The sequence below is a fragment of the Aethalodelphis obliquidens genome, unplaced genomic scaffold, assembly GCF_003676395.1.
Source record: "Aethalodelphis obliquidens isolate GAN/ISIS:26980383/991018 unplaced genomic scaffold, ASM367639v1 scaffold1, whole genome shotgun sequence".
NCBI classification, from domain to species: Eukaryota; Metazoa; Chordata; class Mammalia; order Artiodactyla; family Delphinidae; genus Aethalodelphis; species Aethalodelphis obliquidens.
Window position 1 is genome coordinate 72,029,895 of NW_020837945.1, and position 25,854 is coordinate 72,055,748.

General features: G+C 37.1%; 2 protein-coding genes across 3 annotated transcripts in view; both read left to right on the forward strand.

Moving 5' to 3' along the window:
* PIGX (phosphatidylinositol glycan anchor biosynthesis class X) overlaps positions 1-18,290 on the forward strand; it is a 27,558-nt gene extending 9,268 nt beyond the window's left edge. Inside the window, exons 4-7 of the mRNA XM_027120821.1 lie at positions 3,370-3,511; positions 12,656-12,869; positions 14,772-14,872; positions 17,784-18,290. Of these exons, the coding sequence (XP_026976622.1) occupies positions 3,370-3,511; positions 12,656-12,869; positions 14,772-14,872; positions 17,784-17,927 (601 nt within the window). The 3' untranslated portion in view covers positions 17,928-18,290. The remainder of the gene's footprint in view (positions 1-3,369; positions 3,512-12,655; positions 12,870-14,771; positions 14,873-17,783) is intronic.
* A 4,629-nt stretch (positions 18,291-22,919) lies between these two features.
* Positions 22,920-25,854, forward strand: part of PAK2 (p21 (RAC1) activated kinase 2) — an 80,509-nt gene continuing 77,574 nt past the window's right edge. For both annotated transcript variants that reach the window (XR_003433097.1, XM_027108020.1), the window contains exon 1: positions 22,920-23,186. The gene's annotated coding sequence lies outside the window, so the exon portion shown is untranslated. The remainder of the gene's footprint in view (positions 23,187-25,854) is intronic.

The window sequence follows — 25,854 nt, forward strand, 5'->3', positions numbered from 1 at the left end:
TTTTTTTTTTTTTTTTTTTTTTTTTGCGGTACGCGGGTCTCTCACTGTTGTGGCCTCTCCCGTTGTGGAGCACAGGCTCATTTTTAGCTCAAGGGTGTACAAAATGAGCAGGATTTGGCCTATGGGCCGTAGTTTGAATACAGTACACAAATAGATCCTCACATATAAGGTAATTAATTTTCAACAAATGTGTCAAGGTAATTTGATGAGGAAAGAATAGTCCTTTCACCAAATGATGCTGGATCAACTGGATATCCATATGGAAAATTAACCTCAACCCCTACCTAACAGTATACAAAAAAATTAATTCAAAATGGATCATACTCCATATAACACTTCTAAAAGAAAATTTCCATGATCCTGGAATAGACAAGGATTTCTTACACAGGACACAAAAACCATGAACCACAAAAGAAAAAGTTTGATAAACTATACTCCATCAAAATTAGAATTCTTGGGGCTTCCCTGGTGGCACAGTGGTTGAGAGTCCGCCTGCCGGTGCAGGGGACACGGGTTCGTGCCCTGGTCCGGGAAGATCCCACATGCCGCGGAGCGGCTGAGCCCGTGAGCCATGGCCGCTGAGGCTGCGCGTCCAGAGCCTGTGCTCCACAACGGGAGAGGCCACAACAGTGAGAGGTCCGCGTACCGCAAAAAAAAACCAACAAAACAAAACAAAAAACAGCCCAGGTGGTACTCTCTTGAAATTCATGAAAGTGGTCCTTCACAATACGAAGCACCAGGTTTGACATGCCAACAGCAGGCTCTCCCGGAAGTACTAGTTTGTACCAGTGTACTGTATTTTATTTCCAGTGTTTGGCCCGGTGGGTCTTGTTGCTCCTTGATTAGCCATGTTTAAATTTGAAAGAAGTCCCTAATTTCAGTCTCTTAGATCAGTTTCCAGGATGCGAAGTGTCAATTTTTCTCTTTCTGGAACTAAAGGAACCTGAGACCACACATGCAGGGCTGTGGGGCTGAAGCTACCTGGCAGCAGATCCCAGGCATAGCCCGAAGGACAAGAGAGAAGCTGAAGCTGTGGCTTTGGTGGAGGCGGTGTCTCCTCCTCCTATTGATTTCCAATTTAATTCCGTGTGGTTAGAGACCATATTCTGCATGATTTCAGTTCTTTTAAACTTCTAGACTTGTTGCCCACCGTATAGTTTTTCTTATGCACTGAGTGTGATCTGTAAATGTTAATTAGATCAACTAAATTGAAGGTTGTCCATGCCTTCTGTATCCTTACTGATTTTCTCTCTACTTGTTCTATCCATTACGGAGAGAAGGGCGTCAATATCTTTTTCTCTAATTGTGGATTTGTCTGTTTATCCTTGTAGTTCAGCCAGTTTTTGCTAAGAAGTAAAATACATGAATACTTTGAAGCTCTGTTTTTAGGTGCATAAAGTACATTTAGGATTGTCATATTTTCTTGATAATTGACCCTTTTATTTTTGTGTAATGTCCTTCTTTATCCCTGACAATATTCCTTGTCCTGAAGTCCACTTTTTTTTTTTTTTTTTGTGGTACGCGGGCCTCTCACTGCCGCGGCCTCTCCCGCCGAGGAGCACAGTCTTCGGACGCGCAGGCCCAGCGACCACGGTTCACGGGCCCAGCCGCTCTGCGGCACGCAGGATCCTCCCAGACCGGGGCTCGAACCCGCGCCCCCCGCATCGGCAGGCGGACTCTCAATCACTGCGCCACCAGGGAAGCCCCTGAAGTCCACTTTTTAAGTATTAATATAGCCACTCCATATTTATTGTTATTAACATTTGCATACATTTTCCCATCCTACTTTTATCTGTGTTTATACTTAACGTTTCTTGTAGACAGCATATAGTTAAATGTTGATATTTTATCCAGTCTGTCAATCTCTACATTCTAATTGGAGTGATTAGACTATTTACTTTTAATGTAAATATAGATTTGGTTGGTTTGGTTTAAATCTATCCATCTTGCTACTTTTTTTCTGTGTTTTTTTCTATTTGTCCCATCTAATCTTTTTTATTTTTTCTGCCTTATTTTGAATAAATGGAATATTTTTTAATCATTCCATTTTATCTCCATTTTTGGCTTATTAACTATACCTCTCTCTTTTTAAAAAATTGTTTGCTTTAGGGTTTACAATTTTAACTTATCATAGTCTACCTTCAAATAATATTATTGTATACCATGAATAATGTATGAATCTTATATCAGAATAGTTCACTTCTTTCTCCTCCCCTTTATGCTATTCTTGCTATACGTTTACTAACTTTACATGTTTTGCTTATGTTATAAACACTACCATATATTATTGTTACTTTTGCTCTGAACAGCCAGTCATATATTTTTTACATTATTATTTATTTTAGTTGTGGTAAAATGTCCGTAACATAAAATTTGCCATCTTAACTGTTTTTAATTGTACACTTCAGTGATATTAAGGACATTCACATTGTTGTGTTACCATCACTACTATCCATCCATAAATCTCTTCATGTTGCAAAACTGAAACTCTGTGCCTCTTAACAATAACTCCTCATTCTTCCCTTCCCCCTGCCCCAGGCAACCACCATTCTATTTCTATCTCTGTGGGAATCTCTGCTGAGCCCTTTGGTCTCTACGCTTTGGTTGGTTGAAATGCAGTGTCTCCCCACCCTCTGCGAAATTTCAGAATTTCTCATCTTTCACTATCCTTGTAATTCTTTGTCTAGTCTTGTGGAGTTACATCTTACTCACGCTTATTTTAGTATTCAACAAAAACTCAAGGGGACTCCATTTCTGACTTCTAGAACTCTTTCTATGAAGTTCCTTCCTTTCTGGAACATACCACTGTGACTTCTAGCTACTTAAGCCTCCCTTATCTTCTGTCTCTGTTTTCTCACTTAAGCAAAACCACTGTGCTTTGGATCTTCTTCCCTGCACTTGGTCCAGAATGGGCCTCCAGACAGAATGCCAGGACAATTATCCATTTAGGTTTATAATCTATTTCAAATTAATATTTGGAGGATGGTATGAGGCAGAGGTCAAGATTCAGTTTTTTCTATATAAATACACAGTTGTTTCAGTACCATTTGCTGAAAAGACAATCTTATCCCCATCAAATTATATTGGCACCTTTATTTTAAAAAGTGTGTGTCTGTTTCTGGACTCCATCCCTTTCCATTGATCTTTGTCTGTTTTCACACTAATACTATATTATGGCTTATGACATAAATTTATGAAAGATCTAATGAGTGGTTCTGATGTGATATAAATATTTCATTTGACTTGATATAATCTTGTTTTGAAAAACTAATTTGAAATATAGTATTTCTACTAACTTGAATATAACGTTATACTAGCTCATTTAAAAAATGAATGAAGATATTTACTTTAAACATACTTGTCTTACAGAGACCTGTTAATAAAAGTGAAATTTGGAGAGAGCATTGAGGACTTACAGACCTGCCGACTCTTAATTAAACAGTACATCCCGACAGGACTTTTTGTGGATCCGTATGAGTTGGCTTCATTACGAGAGAGAAACATAACAGAGGTACAAGTGTTAGAGGGATTTTTTTTGAGAGAGAAATTATTGTAGGGATGCTATAATTTGGATTAAGGCAAAATAGGTAAGACAACATTGTAGTACTTTTGTATTGATTTTTTTAAAGTGTATAAAGTAACCTTTTAAAGATAGGACGGGAATATTCTTTATAAAGTGAGTGATACCTGTCATACTTGTCAGTAGTAAGCCAACGAAACTGATGTTGTTAAAGCTTCTGTTTGAGAAGATTAATAGTTAATAAATACTGCTTCAACAACAACTTTGTTAAATTGACATATACCCCAACACCTGTATAATTTGGGTATGGGAGGAAACAAAACAAATATTTATTGGATATCTGAATGACAAATATCTTCTTTTTTTTTTTAAAGGAAGCAAGGTAAAATTAAGCATTATAAGAAAGACTATGTCCCACACCCTTTACATAGATTAATCTTATAACAACCTTGGAAAGATTGCATTCTATAGTTAAGGAAACAGGCACAGAGAGGCCAAATAACTTATCCAGGATCACATAGGCAAATGGAAAAGCCAAGAAAATGAATCCAGGATTGTTTGATTGCAAAGTTGTCCTTCTTTTGGGAATAAATCTTACTCCTTAGTTAAGGGTTTCGCTAACTTTGATAAGAATCACCTGTGCAGGTTATTGTCTGCCTGGGAACGTTTAATTCAGCAGTTCATATTGGACCCCAAAATCTGTTAATGACTCAGGTGATTCCTGTTAAGAATTTTTGGGGAACACTGTCTTAATTCATAGGATTATAATCTATATATGAATTTCTAAAAGACAAAATGGATACACTTAGAGTCATTTATGATGGCGGTTAATTTCTAATTGTGGTTTAGGCCAATTTCTTCACCTGTTTTATTTACTTAAGTTTGTTTTTGAGTAGGTAATTACATTCTCATGATTCAAAATTCAGGGGGTGTAAAAATGTATACATGATAAGCTTCCACCTATTTTTTAACCCCCAGTCACCATTTCTTCCTGTGCTCTGGAAATACAGTGTTTTTGGAATCGTAAGTTTCACTCAATCAAAATGTGTTAGGGCTTCTGCCTTGGCCAAGTTGGAGAACAGGGACCAGATTTACTTTCCCACTTGAAACAACCAAGAAATAGACAAAATATATGAAATAATGGAAAAAATAATTGAATATCAGGCAGTGAAGGCAGTGATATCTTAGAGATGGGGAATAAATAAGGTTAGCCCTTCAGTTGTCCTAGCTTTTTGCATGAGAGTTTTCAGGCTATAGTACTGGGAGGGTAAACCCAAGCAGAGCCTGGTGGACTTCTTGAGTTGAGGAGATAAAGGTAAGATTTGGGAAAGACCAAAGTCACTAGAATTCACTAGACAGTGTACCAGAGAGGAGAGAACTGCAAAGAGACAAACTGCAGAGATCCTTAGAGGTTCCCCTCAAGCACATAGTTGAGTATTAATTAGTGCATGCATGTGAGGAAACTGCTTGATGCTGGGAAAAGAACCATATGAAAAAATTAGAGGTAACAGTGTCGCACACTGGCTCAGTTGTAGTGCCTGTTCCCACCAACCAGACTAGGAAAATCCTCGTAATTCACTGGGCATTGGATAGATTAAACAGAAGAACTTTTTCTCAGTAGTGGGGAATACTAAGCCCTAGACTGCACATTGCTTCAGTCCTGCTTAACAAATTTCAAAACCAGGACCTTCCAAAAATCAAACTGTTGCAAGTAAATTTACTGCATTCGAAACAAAGCTCAAGAATATTTATAGGAATGCAGGAATATCTAGCACCCAAAAAGATCAAAATGTCTTGACTCTGATAAAAAGTTTGCAAGGATGCAAGGATGCGGGAAAATATGACCTGTAATGAGGAGATCAATGAATCAGTCAAAACTGATGCAGAACTGACCCAGATATTAGAATTAACAGACAGGCCAAGAAAATAGTTATTATAACTGCGTTCCATATGTTCAAAAAGGTAAGTAGAGAAATGGAAGATATATGAAAGGACAGTTGACCTTTTAAAGATTAAGACTACAAAGTGTGAGATGGAAAATATTCTGGATGAAATTAATGGCAGATCAATGCAGAAGAAAAGATTAATGAACTTGAAATCATAGCAATAGAAACTACCAAAAATATAAAAGAGATAAAAAAAGAAATGTAAAAAGTGAGTAGAGCATTAGTGAGTTGTGGGACAACTTCAAGTGGCCCCCACAGTAAGTGTAACTGGGCTGCTTCCAAGAGATGTCTGCGCCCCTGCATTCATTGCAGCACTGTTTACAGTAGCCAGGGTATGGAAACAACCTAGGCATCCATCAATGGATAAACAAAGAAGTGTGAGAGAGAGATATAGATATAAAAATGAGAGCTATATATAAATGTGTATATACATGTGTGTGTATGTGGGTATATATATGTGTATATACACATAAATATGTATACACACACAGACACACAGTGGAATGTTATTCAGCCATAAAAAAGAAAATCCTGCCATTTGCAACAGAACACACGAACTGTGAGGGCATTATGCTAGGTAAAATAAGTCAGAGAAAGACAAATATTGTATAATCTCACTTATATGTGGAATCTAAGAAAAACTGAACTCAGAAACAGAGAGTAGGTTGTTGGTTGCCAGGGGTGAGAATGTGGGGAAAATGGATGAATGTAGTCAAAGAGTACAAACTTCCAGTTATATGATGAGTAAGTTCTGAAAATCTAATGTACAGCATGGTAACTATAGTTAACGATACTGTATTGTATACTTGAAACTTGCTAAGAGAGTATACTTTAAAAGTACTCACCTCACACACACACACACACACACACACACACATAAAGGTAATTATGTGAGGTGATGGATGTGTTAACTAATCTTATTATGGTAATCATCTTGTAATATATACATATATCAGATCTTCATGTTGTACACCTTAAACCTACACAATGTTGTATGTCAGTTATATCTCAGTAAAGCTGGGGGGGAGGTGTAATGGGAGTCCGCAAGGAGAGAGGAAAGAGATGGAGATGGAAAAAATATTTGGAGAAATAATGGCTGAGGGACTTCCCTGGTGGCCCAGTGGTTAAGAATCCTCCTTCCAATGCAGAGGATGCAGGTTCAATCCCTGATTCGGGAACTAAGATCCCACATGCCACGGGACAACTAAGCCTGTGCACCATAACTGGTGAGCCCGCATGCCTCAACTAGAGAGCACGTGTGCCACAAACTATAGAGCCCACGCTCTCTAGAGCCTGCGTGCCACAACTAAAGAGCCCATGCACTCTGGAACCCATGTACCGCAACTAGAGAGAAGCCTGCGCGCTGCAATGAAGAGCCTGCGTGCCATAACGAAAGATCCTACATGCCACAGTGAAGATCTGGTGTGTCGCAAGTAAGACTCAACGCAGCCAGAAAGAAAGAAATAATGGCTGAGAAATTTTCAAATTTGATGAAAACTATAAACCCACATATTTACAATGCTCAAGTACAAGAAATATGAAGGAAACTACACCAAGGTACATGATAATCAAATTGTTTAAAACAATGATAATGAGAAAATCTTAAAAGCATCAAGATGAAAAAACCACATGTAAAATACAGAGGACCAAAGATAAGAATAACAGCAGATTTCTTGTCAAAAATAATGCAAACAAGAAAATGGAGTAGCATCATCTTTAAACTATTGAAAAAAACCTGTGAATTTAGAATTCTGTAGCCAGTGAAAATACCTTTCAAGGTGAAGGTGAAATAAAGACTTTTTCAGACGTACAGGCTGAAAGAATTCATTACCATCAGACCTCCAATACAAGAAATGTTAGAAGAGGTCCTTCAGGCAGAAGGAAAATGATACCAAATGAAATCTATATGTACACCAAGGAAAGACTAGCACTTGAAATATAACTACTGGGTAAATATGACATTTTTCTCTTATTATTTAAATTTTTCCAAGATAATTGACAAAAAATAATAACAATGTAGTGTAGCCATTCTTAACCATGTCTAAGAATAAAATGTATGATAGCACTATCACAAAAGCTGGGAAGTGAAAAATGAAATACACTTTTGTAAGGTTGTTATACTAAATATAAGGCAGTTTAATATCACTTGAAGGTAGACTCTGCTACATTAAAGATGTTTACTGTAAACCCTAAAGTAACCACAAAAATGACAAAATAGAGTTGTAGTTAATATGCCAGCAAAGCAGATTAAATGGAACTATAAAAAACATTCAGTTACCCGGAAAGAAGGCAGAGAAAGAAGATAAAGGGAACAAAAAATAGACGTAAGATATAGAGAACAAGATGAATTAAACTTAACCATATCAATAAGCGTATTAAGTGTAAATGTCTAAATATCTCCATTGAAAGTCAGAGATTTTCAGATTGGATAAGAAAGCAAGACCCAACTGTATGTTGCATGCAAGAAATGAACTTTAAATTTTAAAACAAAAGATAGAACATGCTCACACTGATCAAAGCTGAAGTGGCTATATTAATATTAGGCAAAGGGATTTCAGAGCCAAGACTATCACCAGTGCTAAGGAGGGTCATTTTGATAAAGGGATCAACTAATCAGAAGGAAATAATAATCCTAAACATTTATGCCACTAATAACAGAGATTCAAAATGCACAAAGAAAAACTGGTAGAACTGTAAGGTGAAATAGGTGAATCCACAGTTATAGTTGGAGATTTCGGTACCCTTCTCTCAATAATTGACATAATAAGTAGACAGAAAATTGATAAGGATATGGAAGATTTGAACAACACTATCAACCAACTTGACCTAATTAGCATTCATGGAACACTCCACCTGACAACAATAGAATACACGTTCTTTTTTTTAGGTGTACATGGAATATTTACCAAGATAGATCACGCTAGGCCATAAAACAAGCCTCAATAAATTTAGAAGAATTCAAGATGTGCCAAGAATATTCTCTGACTACAGAGGAATTCAGTTATAAATAAGGAAAAGAAAGATCTCTAGAAAACCCTCAAACATTTGGGAACTAATTAGCATACTTCTAAGAAATCCATGGTCAAACGAGAAATCAAAAGGGAAATAAAGAATTTTGAGCTGAATGGAAATGAAAATACAAAATATCAGAACTAGTGGGGTACTGCTAAAGCTGTGTTTAGAGGGAAATTTGTAGCACTAAAATGCCTATTTTAGAAAGAAGAGAGGTCTCAGTCAGTGTTTTCAGCTAAGCCTCCTTAATCTATGAAAAGAAGAGCACATGAAACCAAAGTAGAAGAATATAAATAGTGAAGATCATAGCAGAAATTAATGTACTAGAAAACAGAAACACAATAGGGAAAGCCAGTGAAACCAAAAACTTGTTCTTTAAGAGGGATAAAATTGATAGACCCTTAGCCAGACTGATTATAAAAAAAATAAGTACTGTTAGAATTAACATCCCTGTGTCAGAAAAGTATTGTACATTTCATTTTTTATAAAGTTTTACATTTTTAGGTTGTACAAGTTATTCAAAGATACCAATTACTGTGTCTTAATTGGGGAATGTTTGGGGTTGTTTTGAAAGAGCTCTAGCCTGTGAGAGAAAGATCTGTTGAATGTTACAGATATGGTACAAAAGTTTTATAGCTTAATTCATTTAACTTTGCTCTGGTGGTTTATGACACGTGTAGTTGAGTGTTGTCATGAAAAAGTATAGGTCCATGTCTGTTAACCAGTGCATGTTGCTCTAGGATTAATTTTTGATACATAATTTCAATTTCTTGATAACATTCTATTGCTATTGTTTTATCATGGTGAAAGTGGAACAATGAATTCTGACTTTTGTGGATCAGCATAGAGTCACTGGACTTTTTGGGGTTGCACTGATGGTTTGGCACGTGTTTGGGAGATTTACCAGCATCTAGCTATTGTCTAGATCACTTTTGATTGTCAGGTTATGATTTTCAAAAATATTTCTTTATTATTTTGAATCTAAAGTGATACACATACCTGTAACTCTCTTGAGATTTTGATCACCTCTCAATCGGTATACCTATTTGTACATTTCCCCCTCTTCCCTATTGTAGCTAGGTGTCAAGAAATTCATAGCCTAAACTCCTGAGTCGGCTCCAGGACCTCAGACTGTTGTTTGTGGACTAGCTTCTGCTGGTTCTTAGTTGATCTTGGTTTAAAATGGATTTGGGTCTCTGTTGAGGTTCATTAAAAAGAAATTATCCCCATTTAAAATTTTGAGACATAATTCACATGACATAAAATTCACCCTTTGGAAATGTGTAATTTAGTAGTTTTTAGTATATTCATAAAGTTGTGCAACCATCACCACTATCTAATTCCAGATATTTTCATTACTTGCAAAAGAAAACCCCTATAAGGCTGATTTTTGAGATTCAGATACCCAGAATAAAATTTTTTGAACCGTCACCAAATAATCCTTTGACCAACAGGGCCCTACCTGTTGTTCTGGCCCTACCAGAATGCCGTGTAGCAATTTGCCTCATTTTCATTATATCCCAGCTTAAATTCATATTAAAAATATTCTCAGTTTTTGGCAAGTGACCATATTTTTATTTCTATGGAAAAATAAGCAATAAACAAACAAAAATAAAACAGCTCAATAATTAGAGAAGCTGAAGATCATAGTACCATCATAAATTCTAAATAGCACAATCAGGAATATACTTTATGTTAGTTCTACTTATTACACTTAATTTTCAACTAGGTAAACATGGGCTATTTTATATTATTTAACCTAATTGAATAGGAGAGTCAGTTTGACCTGGCTTTGAATCTTGTCTCCTTTACTTACTAGCTACAGTATATTGTTTATCCACCCTGATACTTTGTTTGCTCATTTATATAATGGGGCTAAGAGTTCCTACCTGATAGGGTTCTTGTGAAAATTAAAGGAGATAACATATATAAACCACTTGGTGAAATACCTAAGTACTCAAAAGAAAGTTATCTTTATTATCTTGTCATCTGTGTTGACAAGATAGAACATTTGGGCTTATGTGTTATTTTGATTTGTAACTAGTTGTACCCAAAGAGAGTTTATTAATAAATTTCTAGCAGGAGGTCTCTAGTAAAATTCCTTAGGCGTTTGCTCTTATGATCCTCCTGGTCAACATTTTTATCCTTAGATAAAAATACAAAAGACATAGTTATCAAGTTCATAAATGTTACATTAATGCTGGTTGACAGATTGGGATTTCAATTAAATCTCAATAGCCTAGAAAAAATGGACTGTAGCCAGAAAGATAAATTTAATAGAGAGAGATATAAAGCCCTGCATTTAATTAGTAAAACATCAATTACTCGATAAAATAGGATGGGAGTTATTTAAAGTTTTGTGCAAAAAGTTCAAATGAAAAATATAGGGATGAATAGGCAGAGCACAGGGTCTGTGAAACTATTCTGTATGATACTGTAATGATGAATACGTGTCACTTTACATTTGTGAAAAATCCATAGAATATACAATGTAAAGAGTGAACCCTAACTTAAACTATGGACTTTAGTTAATAATAATGTTCATCAGTTGTAACAAATGTACCAAACTGTTGTTAATAATAGAAAAAACTCTGAGTGTGTGTGGGAGCTGTGGGGAGTATGTGGGAATGCTGTTATTTTCTGCTCAGTTTTTCTGTAAACCTAAAACTGCTCGAAAAAATGAAATCTATTAATTAAAAAAAATAGAGAGAGATAGTATATAGATATATGTCACACTGAAATGAGGCTGCTAAAAAGCTAATGCAATTTTTACACCTAGAAACTGAAAAAAAAAAAAGCTAATGCAATTTTTGCTAAAGAAGGTAGTGTTGCTACTATTTCCTCTGAGTATTTTGAAAGGCAACTGATACGATGCATGGTTTAGACACCATGTCATGAGAAACCAAGAAAACTGCATATTTCTTTGGGGAGGAGAAAACTTAGTGGGGGCAGTGTGGTTGCCTTCTGATGTATAAGGGACCCTTAGTAAAACGGAGGACATATTTATTGCAGATATTGTAAGCATCGACAATTGGTGAATTATTATGGGTCAGAGCATCAAGTTTCTACTAATAAAAAAGGAATAATTTTAACAGTACATAAAGTGAGATGACTCAAAGTAATGAACTCCCTTCCAGTCATTGAAAGCATTAAAATAGTGGCTGGATACTTGATAAATACTCTCATTGGAACAGTGGTTTAACTTGATTACCTCCAGGTTCCTTATGGCTCAAGATTATATAATTCCTTGACCTTTACCAATAAGTTCTGTTACTCCTGTGATGAACAGAGAAGAAACAACATGTGAAAATATAGCACTTGGTATCACTGTCAAATAGAAGAATTAGAATGCTCGCTGTGGTGGGTAGAAGTTAATGCTATTTTTTTCTCTTTCCATAAAGAATCTAGAGAAAACTTGCATGTGTGTATGCATACACGAACACAGATTATGTATACAATGTTGATATACATGTGTATGTGTGTGCATACGTATATATGTGTGGTTTCATACATCAATGTGTATGTATGTGTATATGGATACGTTTGTAAGTTAGGACTAATTTCTGCCACATGTGCAGTTTTACTTTTGGTGTAGAATACTTATTTTAAAATGTTTTTTACCATATTATTTTTTAAAAGAATCATTTACCATTTTTTCCATTAACTTTTTATGCCCAGTATGGAAAGAGTGCTGACCTTTGCTTAGACTTCCTGACCACAGTGCTCTATCTTACTCACTACCATCTTACTTCTGTGAAGAACAGGAAATTAGCAGAATGACACCAATCATTTTAACCCAATACTGGGTTAACTGTTTTTGTCATAGTTTTCATACTTATTGAATAATGCTATGTTTATTCATGAAATTTCTTTTCTTGGTAGCTGTGTAGTTACCTAAACAAAGGTTGATAAGGAAATTACATAGAAATTTTTATTATGGGGAAATTTCATACCCCAGAGTATAATTTCCTCAGTTTACTTTTAGTAAATGTTATTAAACACACATCATATCTTGTGTTTTCTACTTAAAATTGAGGATGGAAGGGGAATGGAAATTGTTTATAAGGGGGGTGTTTTGACATTTTTGCTCATCTATATAACAATCTTCTGGTTTTATTTATTTTTTAATCTTCCTCATTCATTTCTTCTGGACTAATATTTGTTTTCTTTTTGACAGGCAGTGATGGTTTCAGAAAATTTTAATATAGAGGCTCCCAACTATTTGTCCAAGGAGTCTGAAGTTCTCATTTATGCCAGACAGGATTCACAGTGCATTGACTGTTTCCAAGCTTTTTTGCCTGTGCATTATCGCTATCATCGGCCACATAGTAAAGATGGAGAAACCTTTATTGTGCTCAATAACCCAGATTTATTGATGTATTGTGACCAAGGTAAGGATTGCAAGTCTTTTTGGAGAGTTGAAAATAAAATTAAAGGTATAATGGTAAGTCTGAAGTCAAGGACGGTGATAACAAAATCATGTTTCTTTTTTCTTTCTTTTAAACTTCTTGATTGTAAAATAAAGCACAGATATAGAAAAACTTCACAAATATATAGTTTAGTGACTTATTAGAAGGCAGATACCCAGGTAACTACCACCCAGGTCAAGAAACAGAACTTCGCCAGCTGCCCGAGCAGCAGCCCCGGGTGTCCTGTCCCAATCTCCTTTCCTGTAAGAGTAACACACTCTCCTGACTTTTAATCACTTCCTTATGTTTTTTTATACTTTTGTCACTCAAGTGGGCGTTCTTAGACACTGTAGCTTAGCCTTGCCATTTTAAAAAAATGTTATTTCCATTAAGTCTCTTAATTTACAGATTTCCCCTCTATCTCCTTTAAAAAAAAATTTATCTGTTGAAGAACCGGGGTCATTTGAGACCCTATCACTGTTGGGGTTTGGGTGATTATACTCATTAGTTCATCTGACTTCTTTATTACTTGGAAATTGGCAGCTGGCTCGAGAGGTGTGATGAGATTCAGGTTTGATTCTTTTGGCCAGACTATAGGTGGTGATGTGATCTTTTATGAGTGGGCATATAATGTCTGGTTGTTTCTTTATTCAGCCATTGATCCTTATTACTCCTTTGCTGCTTTCTGTTTCTTCATACTGATACTGCAGGATTTGTAGCTGTTAGTGCTTTGTGTCCACTCACATGTATTTTGGTGTTTAAGGGGGATACTTTATCACCTAGTTTTGTTGTAAAAGTTGTCTATGAGTTATTGGTTTTGTGTGTGATTGTTCTTTCTGTTTTTATGTGTGGATTTTTTTTTTTTTGGCTGTGTTGGGTCTTTGTTGCTGCATGCGGGCTTTCTCTAGTTGTGGCGAGCAGGGGCTACTCTTCATTGCAGTGCGTGAGCTTCTCATTGCGGTGGCTTCTCTTTGTTGCAGAGCACGGGCTCTAGGCACGAGGGCTTCAGTAGTTGTGGCTCACGGGCTCTAGAGCTCAGGCTCAGTAGTTGTGGTGCGTGGGCTTAGTTGCTCCGCGGCATGTGGGATCTTCCTGGGCCAGGGCTCGAACCCGTGTCCCCTGCTTTGGCAGGTGGATTCTTAACCACTGCACCACCAGGGAAGTCCCTATGTGTGGATTTTAGTAAATTTAAAAACTATGCTCTCATCATTTTCAGTCTTCCTACAATCAAGACTTTAAGAAGCCCCTTTCAGATTTTGGTTCTTCGTGTCTCCAAACAGAAGTCAGTAGCACTGTTACTAAAGATTGGCAGATAGAAAGTTTTTAATCATACATTTGCTGTCATCATATATTTCATGATGAGAAAACTTAAAAAGTATTCAACTGTGTTAACTTTGTTTATCCAACCTAGTTTTCTGTTTCTTTTCATGGTACATTTTACCTACCCTAAATAAACTTTGGAAAAGTGCTCCCTCCCAAGAGAGCACCTGGGGTTCTGGAATTGTTCATTTTTTTGGTCTGAGAGTTCTTTACATGAGTGTGTTTTCTCTACGGAAATTTATCAAGTTGTAGGTTTAGGATCTGTTCATTCTTCTGAGATATGTTATACTTCAAAAAAAGTTTAAGTTAAAAAAAAATGGCCCCTGGTGTAGTGGGATTTGTTAAGAAGTCATGCTCAACTTCTATGCAGTCTTTGTAATTTTATAATTTCCTAGCCATCCACTTAGAACAGGCTATTAAAATAGAAGAGCACATGATAGTTGGGTCCAAATCATGTACATTGTGTATTAAAATATTTGAATACTCATATCCCAACATGAAAGACTGGCCTAGCCTCTAGTCCAGATCAGTTTTCTGATACGGTGTTCTACCACTTTTTCTCAGAGTTTCCAATTTTGAAATGCTGGGCTCAGTCAGAAGTGACAGCTCCTTGTGCTTTGAACAGTAAGGATAACTGCCAATGGAACAATATGAAATATAAATCAGTAAGTTAATATTTTATGTTGTTTTAGGTCATGCGGCCTCATATAAAACTCTTTCTATAATGTTTCTGCCACGTTTAAGGGATTAACATTTTATATTCTATCATAGAAAGCTGTTTTTTGTTTGTTTTTAATGTTGTTTCTTTGTTACTAATAGCAACAGTCATAGAATCATTTAATTTGGGGGATGGGGATTTAGAGTTAGTCCCAATGCCTCATTGATCCAGAGCTTAAGTATAGCTGATGGGCTTTTTAAAAGTGTGGAATGGTAAAGAAAAACAGTGGTGTGTCCATCTGATTTTAATCAATAAAACTTCACTTTATTTAGAACTTTTTATTAATTTTTGAGCAACAAAATGAATTAGTTGACTTTATTATATTACACAGAACAAGTGAAAAAAGGAAAGTAAAACTCTAAAGTTGTATCATTTCAACTGTGGTTAAGTTTCTAGACAGTTATATTGTTATTATAAATCTAAATCTAGGCTGTTTCAGGCCATTTTTGGTGTTTTAGCCTCCCAACTTGTTTTCAGTTATTAAATTAGGTAAGTATTAGTACTTCATTAACACTGGCTTTGTCTAAGGAGTCTGTAGTTTTCTACTTACCCTCTTGAGCTAACATAGTCTACTTTCCTCTCTTCAGAGTGGTAGGTCTTTGTACAACATATCTCTTTTCTTTCCCTCTTTTTTTCTGTTCTTTTGTTACTCTTTTAAGAGCTGCCTTTTAACTGATGCTTGTAGTATCTGAATTTCTCTTTGTTCCTAATTCTCTTTAAGGCCTGTTTTCTTTGGTTGAATGCCACAGTCTGTGTCATTATTTTTACAATTTATTTTTACAAAGAGTCAAATGAGTTTGCAACAAAAATAAAAAAAATTTAAAAATTTAAACTAGCAGACAACATAACTGTCAATCAGATAAACATAAAGCAGATTTGTTCATATGTGTGGATATTTGGATTTGAAGTGTTTTCCTTGTAGTTGCTTAGAAGTATGTTTACCAGCTAACTCAGAAAACCACTACTGACAGTGAAGCCCTACTGCAAAGCCTATTATTTTGTATTGGAGAACCTTCTTTGAACAGACAGTTGGAAAGATGTATGATTGTGCTAATATGTTATGCAACATAAATTTGCTTTTGAGATTTCTATTGCCATAGAGTACCTGGATTTTTTTCAAACTCTAAAGTACATCTGGAGAATTACATTTGATTTTCTTATGTGAATGAAGAGTATGGTTAGTATTTATACTATTTATGATGTATTGGTTTAAAAAATAGGTGGTGTGCATTGCTACACAATAAAAAATCACTCTATTAAAACATTTTGAATTCAGTTCTCTTTAAGACCATGTAACTTGAAATAGGAGGTCATAATTAAGTACTTTGATTTTTTTCTTTGTTACATTTCTTGTTTATATATACCAGAAAAATAGGTGACCATTACTAAGATGGTGAACTGTACTAAGGCTTGTTTGAAAATGCCATTATTTGTAAGATGCTTTTAGATGGCACTTCGCTACAGACTGTGTTGGTAACTTTTTTTTTGCATGTGAAAGTGTAATCCATGCATTTATAAAAAGAAACCAAAAATAAAAGAATTCCCAAGTTACCTAAATTTTAATGTTTTTTAAAACTTTTTTTTTTTTTTTTTTGCGGGACGCGGGCCTCTCACTGTTGTGGCCTCTCCCATTGCGGAGTAACAGGCTCCGGACGCGCAGGCTCAGCGGCCATGGCTCACGGACCCAGCCGCTCCGCGGCAATGTGGGATCTTCCCGGACCGGGGCACGAACCTGCGTCCCCTGCATCGGCAGGCGGACTCTCAACCACTGCGCCAGCAGGGAAGCCCCAAACCTATTTTTAAACCATAAAACTTACCAGAGTTTCTAATTGAACCCCTTTATCTTCAAAACCAAATAGAAAATATAAACCAAGTTGAACATAGGAGAACTTTTGTATTGCTAGTCAGTATTGCAACTACTTGGATGTTTTAAAAACAGTAAAGGACACATTCAATTGTGTAATTTGTGAATAACAAACGTAAAAAAATTTTTTTTGGCTGCATTGGGTCTTCGTTGCTGCACGTGGGCTTTCTCTAGTTGCGGCGAGCAGGGACTACTCTTCGTTGCGGTGCACAGGCTTCTCATTGCAGTGTCTTCTTTTGTTGTGGAGCAAGGCTCTAGATGTGAGGGCTTCAGTAGTTGCAGCATGCGGGCTCGGTAGTTGCAGCACATGGGCCCTAGAGCACGTGGACTTCAGTAGTTGCGGTGCATGGGTTCAGTAGTCGTGGTGTGCGGGCTCTAGAGTGCAGGCTCTGTAGTTGTGGCACACGGGCTTAGTTGCTCCGCGACACGTGGGATCTTCCCGCACCAGGGATAGAACCCGTGTCCTATGCATTGGCAGGTGGATTCTTAATCACTGAGCCACCAGGGAAGTCCTAACAAACTTTTAAAAGCTGTTTGAGGAGAGAAACAGCAAAACAGGAAAGAATGGATCCTTTAGTTTTATTGTTGTTTTAATGTTTTTCCTTTAGGGCTTTAACTTCTAGATTATTCTGTATTCTAATATGAAACATAGTAAGAGGAAGTAAATGTTTATATTGATTACAGAGGTGACATTAGGATATAGCTAGTATTTTTTAACAATATACTCAACTCTATGTAAAAAGCAGAAAAAGTCAAAGCTAATGAGAATTTAAGAATTATTATGGGAATTGAGTCTTGAGTTCTGTTAAATTAACTGAAATGTTGAATTTAAAAGAATCATTCAAATAATAATGTTATATGTAGTATAGCAATGGCTGAAAGATATTTAAAAGAAAAAAGAAAAAATTAAAATTAAAAATCAAAGAAGCAGTGGTTTCACCTTAGGACATTAATCTTAAATGTCTTTAACTTCTCTATCCATCTCTCTCGCTAGGTATATAAGAATGCGAATCTACAGGTTCCAGTGGGACTGACCATACATACCTCTTTAGTATGTTCTGTGACTCTGTTTATTACCATCTTGTGTTCTACTTTAATCCTTGTGGCTGTTTTCAAATATGGCCGTTTTTCCCTATGAGTTTTATGTAGTTAAACGCTTTCCATAAACCTAAATAAGACCTATTCATTTGTGACTAGAAGTGTTCTAGAATTGTCATTACTTTTTTCTTTCATCTTCATTTATGGCTAATATTATGTTTACTAGAGGAAATTCTGGATGATTCTCAGCTAATTTCAAAATTCAGTGCTCTGTTGTGTCGACCTCTCATAATCCTCAAGCATCAAGTGCCAATAGAGGAAACTTAATTCTGTTAAATTAATATTTATCTTGTGAGAAGGGACTTTATCTTCATTTGTGTTATAAATGAGTACTTTATGTATTAGAGACAAATTATCGCTAAAAATTGAGAAAATTGTTATGAATAAAATTAATTTGGATGAATCAGAGTTTATTTGAATATTAATTTTATGAGAATATTAATTTATCTAGTGTTTCAAAGAAAATCATTAAACTAGGACAGCTAAGAAATTATTAATATCAAAATTGATTTTTCCTTAAAGCATTTCCATTCTCCTTTTCTATTTTATAATACTGCTTTTGAATATATGAATTGGCAAAGGGCTTGATGAAATTAAGATTAAAGTATATTTTATTAAGTTGTACAGTTACAAAACTTTTTTGAATCTTTGGGTGATTTTTTAAAAAACAAAAGGTCTTGATTTACTGTTTTTCTTTGTAAAAATTAGAAAATAAAGTAAATGCCATAAGCTAATTAAAAAATAGAAGGGCAAGCATGTTCCGAAACAGAAGCCAAAAAACTGGGGTATGTTGGCATTGTTTGTTTTCTGTGGCATAATGGGATATGATGTACTTTATATATGCTATCACTGGTTAATTTCCTAAAACATTCTGGTGTTTTTCTGGAATAAATCTTTTATAATTTGCCACGTATAGCTTGACCTACTAATGACAGTTCTTTTTTAAGATGTGTTTGAGAACTTATGTATTGAGAAAGGCAACCCAATGCCATAAAGCAGAAATATTAGAGATCTTTAAAATGATGAAAATTTCAACCCAGTCTTGCTTCATAGCTGTTTAGTATTTTCTTATAAGACAGAATTCCATGTTTTCCAGGCATTTTTTTTCACAGTGGGATTAATATAGTGGCTTGAAATAGAATTATATGTCAGTAAAAATTCAGTAACATCAACAACATTTTGGAATATGGTTAGTCAGGTGGGGGAACACGGTACTATATTTAACCTCTTAAGTGTGTGTGTGTGTGTGTGTGTATGTGTGTGTGTGTATTTTCTTCTGCACATCAAAGCCAAGTTCCTCAGTATTTAAATGTTTTTAAGTTAATATTTGAGATTGTGGCTTGGAACATGATTCAGCCATTTTTCTCATTTATACAGGTATTCAGAAATGTAATAAAAATGTGAATGTGAGTGAAGATACTTTGATATGACTTTTCTTGCCTGATAAATGCTTGCAGATGACATCACTTTTAACATAACAGAGCATTTCTGGTTTTGAACTCTTTGTATTATCTTCTTTGGATACTTAAGAAATGAATAAGCACTTTATTTTTTAAATCAGTTTTGTAATTCTGTGTATGGTCTTTTTTGTTTATAGCCAAGAAAATGGGTATTGTTCTCCTGGTCATTGTATTCCAGTATTTGTTCCACTTCTATGGTTTATTTTTCTTAAAAGTATCATGTAATGTTCTTTGGATGAAAATAACAGACACTCAACTAAGGGTGGTGGTGGGGTAGAGATTGGTGTGTGTGTGTGTGTATGTGTGTGTGTGTGTGTGTGTGTGTGTATCTCAGCCACTCTACTAGGAACTTAGATTATTTAGCTAGATCTCATGGAGATCTAGGTAGTTGAATATAGGGTTTGGTAGGCTGTGAGAGAATGAAATAATATAGAGAATTGTCCTAGTCAGTGATAGGATGGTAGGTTTAACTGCCTATCTGATTTCTTGCACCTCAGACCTTACTTCCGGGATTACCTTCCTCCTGAAGTATATCTTTTTAAGATATTCCTTTAGTAGGTCTCTGTGGTTGGTAACATCTCTGTTTCTTGCCTGATGATATCTTTATTTCACCCTCACTCTTTTTACTGATAATTTAGCAAGATATATACTTCTAAGTTTAGTTATTTTCTCTTGGTAGTTTGAAAATATTTTTCCATTGTCAGATGGCACACATTGTTGCAGTTGAGAAATCTATGCTAAATTTAATAGTTTCTTTGTAGGGGGCGTCTTTTTTTTCTGGTTTCTTTATCTTTGGTATTCTGCAGTTTCACTTTGATGTGTTTGAGAAGATTTCCTTTACTTATCCTGTTTGGGATTCACTTGCTTCCTGAATCTGAAGGTTGTCTTTAATCAATTCTGGAAAATTCTTAGCCATTATCTCATCATATACTGCCTCTTTTGTTTTCTCTTTTTACTCTCCTGAACTTCTTATTAGGCAAATGGTATACCTTCATAATCTATCCTCATGTCTCTCAGTCTTTCTTTCATATTTCCTCTGTCTTTGGGCTGCTGTCAGTAATTTCTTTAGATCTGTCTTCCAGTTTATTAATTTTCTCCTCAACTGTGTGTAATCTATTTAACCCAAACATTGGCTTTGGTTTCAATTATTATATTCTTTATTTCTACAAGTTCTACTTGGCTCCTTCTCAAAGCTGCTTGGTCATTTTTTAAAAATAGTATCTTGTTTCTTGTTTAAAAATAGTATCCTGTCTTACTCTGCTTAATCATTATAATAAACTTATTTTATATTCTGTAATCAATAATTCCAGTATCTAAAGTTCATGGGCTTCATTATTCTGTTTATGGTTTCTGTTGATTCACTCCTGGCTTATTTTCTCAGATGTATTATATTTTGGGTGTTCATGTTTAACTTTTGATAGCCTGTTTTTGGAAATCCTTTCAGTCCTGTGTTGAGAGTGAACCTGTACAGTGAAGATTTGTGTTTGTTTCTTCCAGGCCTCCAAGCATTACCAGCCTGGGACATTTTCTTGACTTCAAGTTTCCTGGGCAGTGTAGGTACTATAAATTTGAACTTTCAAACCCATGTGAGGGAAAGTTTGTGGTTACGAATTCTAAAGGGAAAGTTTTTATCCCCTCGATGCCAAAGTCCAGGCTAAAACTTACAAGTATCTGCATATCGCCCTGGGTTGGTCCAGGGGATTTTTTTTTTTTCCAGTCTATTCTTAGAGGGAATAGCCCTTTGAGTTTTCCAGCCTTGTGCAGGATTATAATCCCAACACCTTCTACAGGCCCAAGGCCTTGTCTTTGGTCTCTTGTCTCCTGTGCAGCCAGTAAAACCATAGATTTTTCTGAGATAAGTAGGTTCTTTCAACATAACACAATAGGCTTCACTGACCTGGTTACCACTCTGGTTTCTTGCTCCCCCCTTTGGGTTGAATGTGGAGTTTGGAAGACTATCAGATGTATTCCTCTTTCTTCCTTGAAAGCTTAGTCATGCCTTTGAAAGGATGTTCTATTTTATCCAGCGTTTTGTGTGTTTAATAGTGGAACTGTTTTTCAAGTTATCTAATAGTGTGCCATATTGCTCCTTGAATCCCTTCTCTCGTACTCTCCATATCAATTGAGTTTTTTGCTCTACATCTATCAATAAGAACAATCTGGCTACTACCTATCTCCACTTCCACAGCTATTGCTCTAGCATCAGTCATGATTAATGCCTCCCTAGTTCATTCCCTTCTATTCTTGCATCTCAGTACTCCATTCTCCATGTAGCAATCTAGAGATTTTTTTTATTTTTTTAATATATTTATTTATTTATTTTTACCTGTGTTGGGTCTTTGTTGCTGTGCGCGGGCTTTCTCTAGTTGCGGTGAGTGGGGGCTACTCTTCGTTGCAGTGCGCGGGCTTTTCATTGTCGTGGCTTCTCTTGTTGCAGAGCACAGGCTCTAGGCTTGCAGGCTTCAGTAGCTGTGGCATGTGGGCTCAGTAGTTGTGGCTTGTGGGCTCTAGACCACAGGCTCAGTAGTTGTGGAGCACGAGCTTAGTTGCTCCACGGCATGTGGGATCTTCCCTGACCAGGGCTCAAACCTGTCTCCCTTGCATTGGCAGGCAGATTCTTAACCACTGTGCCACCAGGGAAGCCCTCTAGTGATCTTAAAGTGTAAACCAGGTAACATCACTTCCTTACTTACAACTCTTTAATAACTTCTTGGAATAAAGTCCAACATCCTTACCTGTCATTTAAGATCCTTCCTGACCTGAATCTTGTTTTCTCCCACTATGCTACTCTTCTTGCACTAAACTGCAGTTACACAGGCCTTCTTAACTGACCTTAGCAAGTTCTTTTCTTCCTCCTTCTGTCTGGGAGCTTCTCATGGCTCTCTCTTTCTGTTCTCAGCTTAAATGTCACCTCATTAAAGATGCCTTCCCTGGCCACCTTATCCAAAGTAATCATCCTAGTTTTTCCCTCATACCAGATATCACTATTTTAATTACTGTGTTTTCATATTTGTAAGTTCCACAAAGACAAAGTGACTTGTATTCACCCTTGTATCCCTGATACCCAGCAGTGTCTGGTACATGTTAGACACTGAAATACTTGTAGAATTAGTGAATACATTAATGAACTCCTCCATGGATAAAACATAGAGGCCTTAATTTGCAAGGAGGTGGGGCTTAATTTAGCACCAAAGTATATTAAGAGCTGTAGGTAAAAAGCAAAATGGATAGAGGATGAATTCCCAGGAACACGTATCCTAGAGCAGGTTCATATAACAGGAATCGTCTTTCAGTATCTTTGGTTGGCCACAGACCTGACTGGAGGCAATGCTGAATTACATGAGGAAGTGGCGGTGTCTCTCAATATGAAGAATACCCAAAAAAGGCGGGGGGATGGGGGGTGGCGGAGATAAGTAGTACACATCTCCAAACTACAACTCCCAGCAGGCCCCGCGTGAACCCGCCCACTGGGAGGCGGTGCCCGTCTCCACCCCGTGGAGCTTCTGGCTTCGGCCCCACCCCTCCCCGCTCCGCGCCGTAGCCCTCCCCCAGGGTTGTGGCCACGCGCAGCGGCGGCGGTTGTTCCGCTTCCCCTCTGGCCTGGGCCGTCGCCATTGCCGAAGGCTCCCTGCACTCCCTTCCCGGTGCCCGCGGGGCTCGGCTGCCGCCCGGCCTAGCAACAACAGCAGCTGCGCTCCAGCGCGGTTCCTCTTCCCGCCCCGCTTCCCTTTCCTTCCCCTCCCCGCCCCGTGTCGCGCGCTTGCTCGGGGCGGCTCCTGAGCCCGCCGGGAGCTCGGCCGGAGGCTCCTCGCTGGGGCGGGGATCTTTCCTCGCCTGGGGTAAGTGTGCAGACAGGCCGGGACGCGGGCCGTCGCTCTCCTTCCTTCTTTCTCCGCGGCCTGGCCGGCGCGAGCGGCCCGGGGCAGCTAACCTGCCCCGCGCGGGGCTGGGAAGCCGCCACCTGCGTGCCTGGAGCCGCAACTCTTGGGGCGGTGGCTCATTGTCTGCGCCCTCCGGCTGTTTTCTTCCCCGACTGTAGTCTGAAATGGGAAGCTTGCTGGGTTGGTGAGGTCTAACTCTTCCTGGACCCGGCCCTGCCCTGAACCGTGTCGCGCCACAGTCTGCCCTCTGTTGATCTCCCTTCCATCGCGTTTCCACCCTCCTTTTCTTCATTTACTTTTGTGTTGTACAAAACGTTGCGGGTTTTATTCCTCGATTTTTCGTCTCTTACAGAATCCTAGCCCCTCTTTGCTGTCTCTTTGGTCATCCCAGTTTCTTTGCTTAGGCATACTGTCTAGGGTCCCTTTACTGTTTTCTAAACTACAATCTGTGATCTTTCCATATTCCGCGTTAGTAGAAACGAATAGTCTTCCGAGGGTTTGAGGGCCTCCGCTTAAGAAAAGAACTTTCGGATTTTCTCGTGATTCCTGTTTGATCTTCAGCCAGGAGGTGAATATTTGCTTCTTTAGGTAACTTAGGTGAAGGTTGGCTTTCCCCATGTTTGGCTTTCTTTCAAACAACATACACAATATGTTGCCGAATATTCCTCAGTGGACTCAACCTTTTGACTAATTCTTTAAAGATAGAGTCATCCAAGAACTGAAGAGTAGAAAGTAATTGCCATTGTCGTCAGACGTTGTGGAGTTGTACTGCCAGTCCTTGTATCTTATCTTTAATGGGAATTCTCTGGGCAGTGCGAGCGTGATTTCTTTCTCCTTGATAAATAATGCTAACTCCCATTGGTATAATTATCTCAGTTTTATTTTACAAGTGATCTATAGTGCTTTGTTTTCTTTTTAAACCTCTGTAAAAAGACAATCAAAATGGTTAGGCCTAAAATTAGACTACGACGAGCAGTGTTTTGGATCAAGGTTGTGCACGTCACGTTTTTTCCCCTGCTCTGTTTGACTCTTCCGCTCTTGTAAGTAGGCAGGATATTGAAATGTAGAAGAATTTGCTCTGGGGGTTTTGTTTTTGTAGGTTCATTCAAAACAGTAACATTAAATAAAGTTAGATTGGGATGAAGGCAGTGAACGGTAATTTTTAAAGCAGGTTAGAACTTGTCAACTTTGCTAGGAGCTCTGTGGCATTTGTAAAACACACTCATAATCACTTATATATATTTTGTATATATGTATGAAAAAATATATATATATAAATGAAAAGCTTTGTTCATGTTATCCTATTAAGGGTGTTGATTTAAGTTAACTCTTTCATCCTTAGCTTTTAAATCTTTCTAGTAATTAACCAGAAACAGTGATTTACATTATGAAAAATGAACCTTAAAATGTTTCTGACCTGTAATGTATGTAGGTCTTAAACCCACTTTCACGTTTTGGTGAAAGAGGTTGACCTAAATTCAGTGAATTCTGTGTTTTCACTTCAATACTGTCATTTAGGTAGTGTCAGTTGTCCTTAATTCAATGAGAGGTCTTCTTGGCCTAAGGGGTTAAGGTCTAGAAATGTTGGAGTGTGAAACTAGGTCTGTTGATGTCAGCTTCTCTGCCAGTTCTTTCTACAAACAGACAGTTTTACTGAGGAAGAGTTCTGGGTATTCTGCTTCTCTTAGGACCTCGATTCTGGTTTACAGTTATTCAAAGAGAGAGTTATTCTTCTGGACTTTGTGACATTAAATACTAGCCTTGAAAACCCAAATTCATAAAGTAAGTTTGTGGTTGGAGTCTATCTACTAAACAAATGAATAGGGGTTCCTATGATTCTCTGATCTTTATGAAAGGGCGATTTCCAAGTAGACATGGTTAACAGTGGTGTATCTTTTCAATTGTACTTTTTTAAAGAGAAAACTTAGAACTTGTTCAGGTAGCTAAAGATAAACTTTCAGTTTTTCTTTTTAGAAGAGAGAGATCTTGTTCAAATAGCTAGGGATGAAATAAATAGGTAGGTATTGTTAAATTCTTCCTATGTTTAATCTGTCAATATTGATTATTCTAATATTTGAGTATAACATTTGTTTTGGCTTTCTGAATTTTCTACTTATGATTAAAGTGTGAAACTGCACCTTTTTCAAGTCTTTAAGGCTTTGGGGTTCTGATCCATTTGTTTTCAAAAGCCCTTCCAGTTAGTTAGAGGGGTAATTCCAGACTAATCAGAGAGGGTGTTAAGTTACTTGCGAATCTGAGTTGTCCCTGGTATCCTTTTTGTACCTTGGTAGAAGCAGAAAGAGATGGAAAAAAATAGCCCCTGTTGCCTTGAAGAAATACTGATTATTTTCTTCTGTGACCAGAATTGAGTTTCACTACTTCTTCGTTTTAGGATCACTAACCTGAATAAGAGTAGTCAGTCTGAACATTCATGCTGGATTTCAGAGGTCTAGCCTCTTATCTTTGAGGTACAGTAGTACTTGTCATTCCATGTATCACAAGTGGTGAGGAGCTGGAGACCTGGGTTTGAATGCTGGCTCTTCCACTTCACCCTGGGCAAGATACACATTCTTTTCAGGCTTGTTTTTTTCATTTGTAAAATGAGGATTAATAATAATATAATACA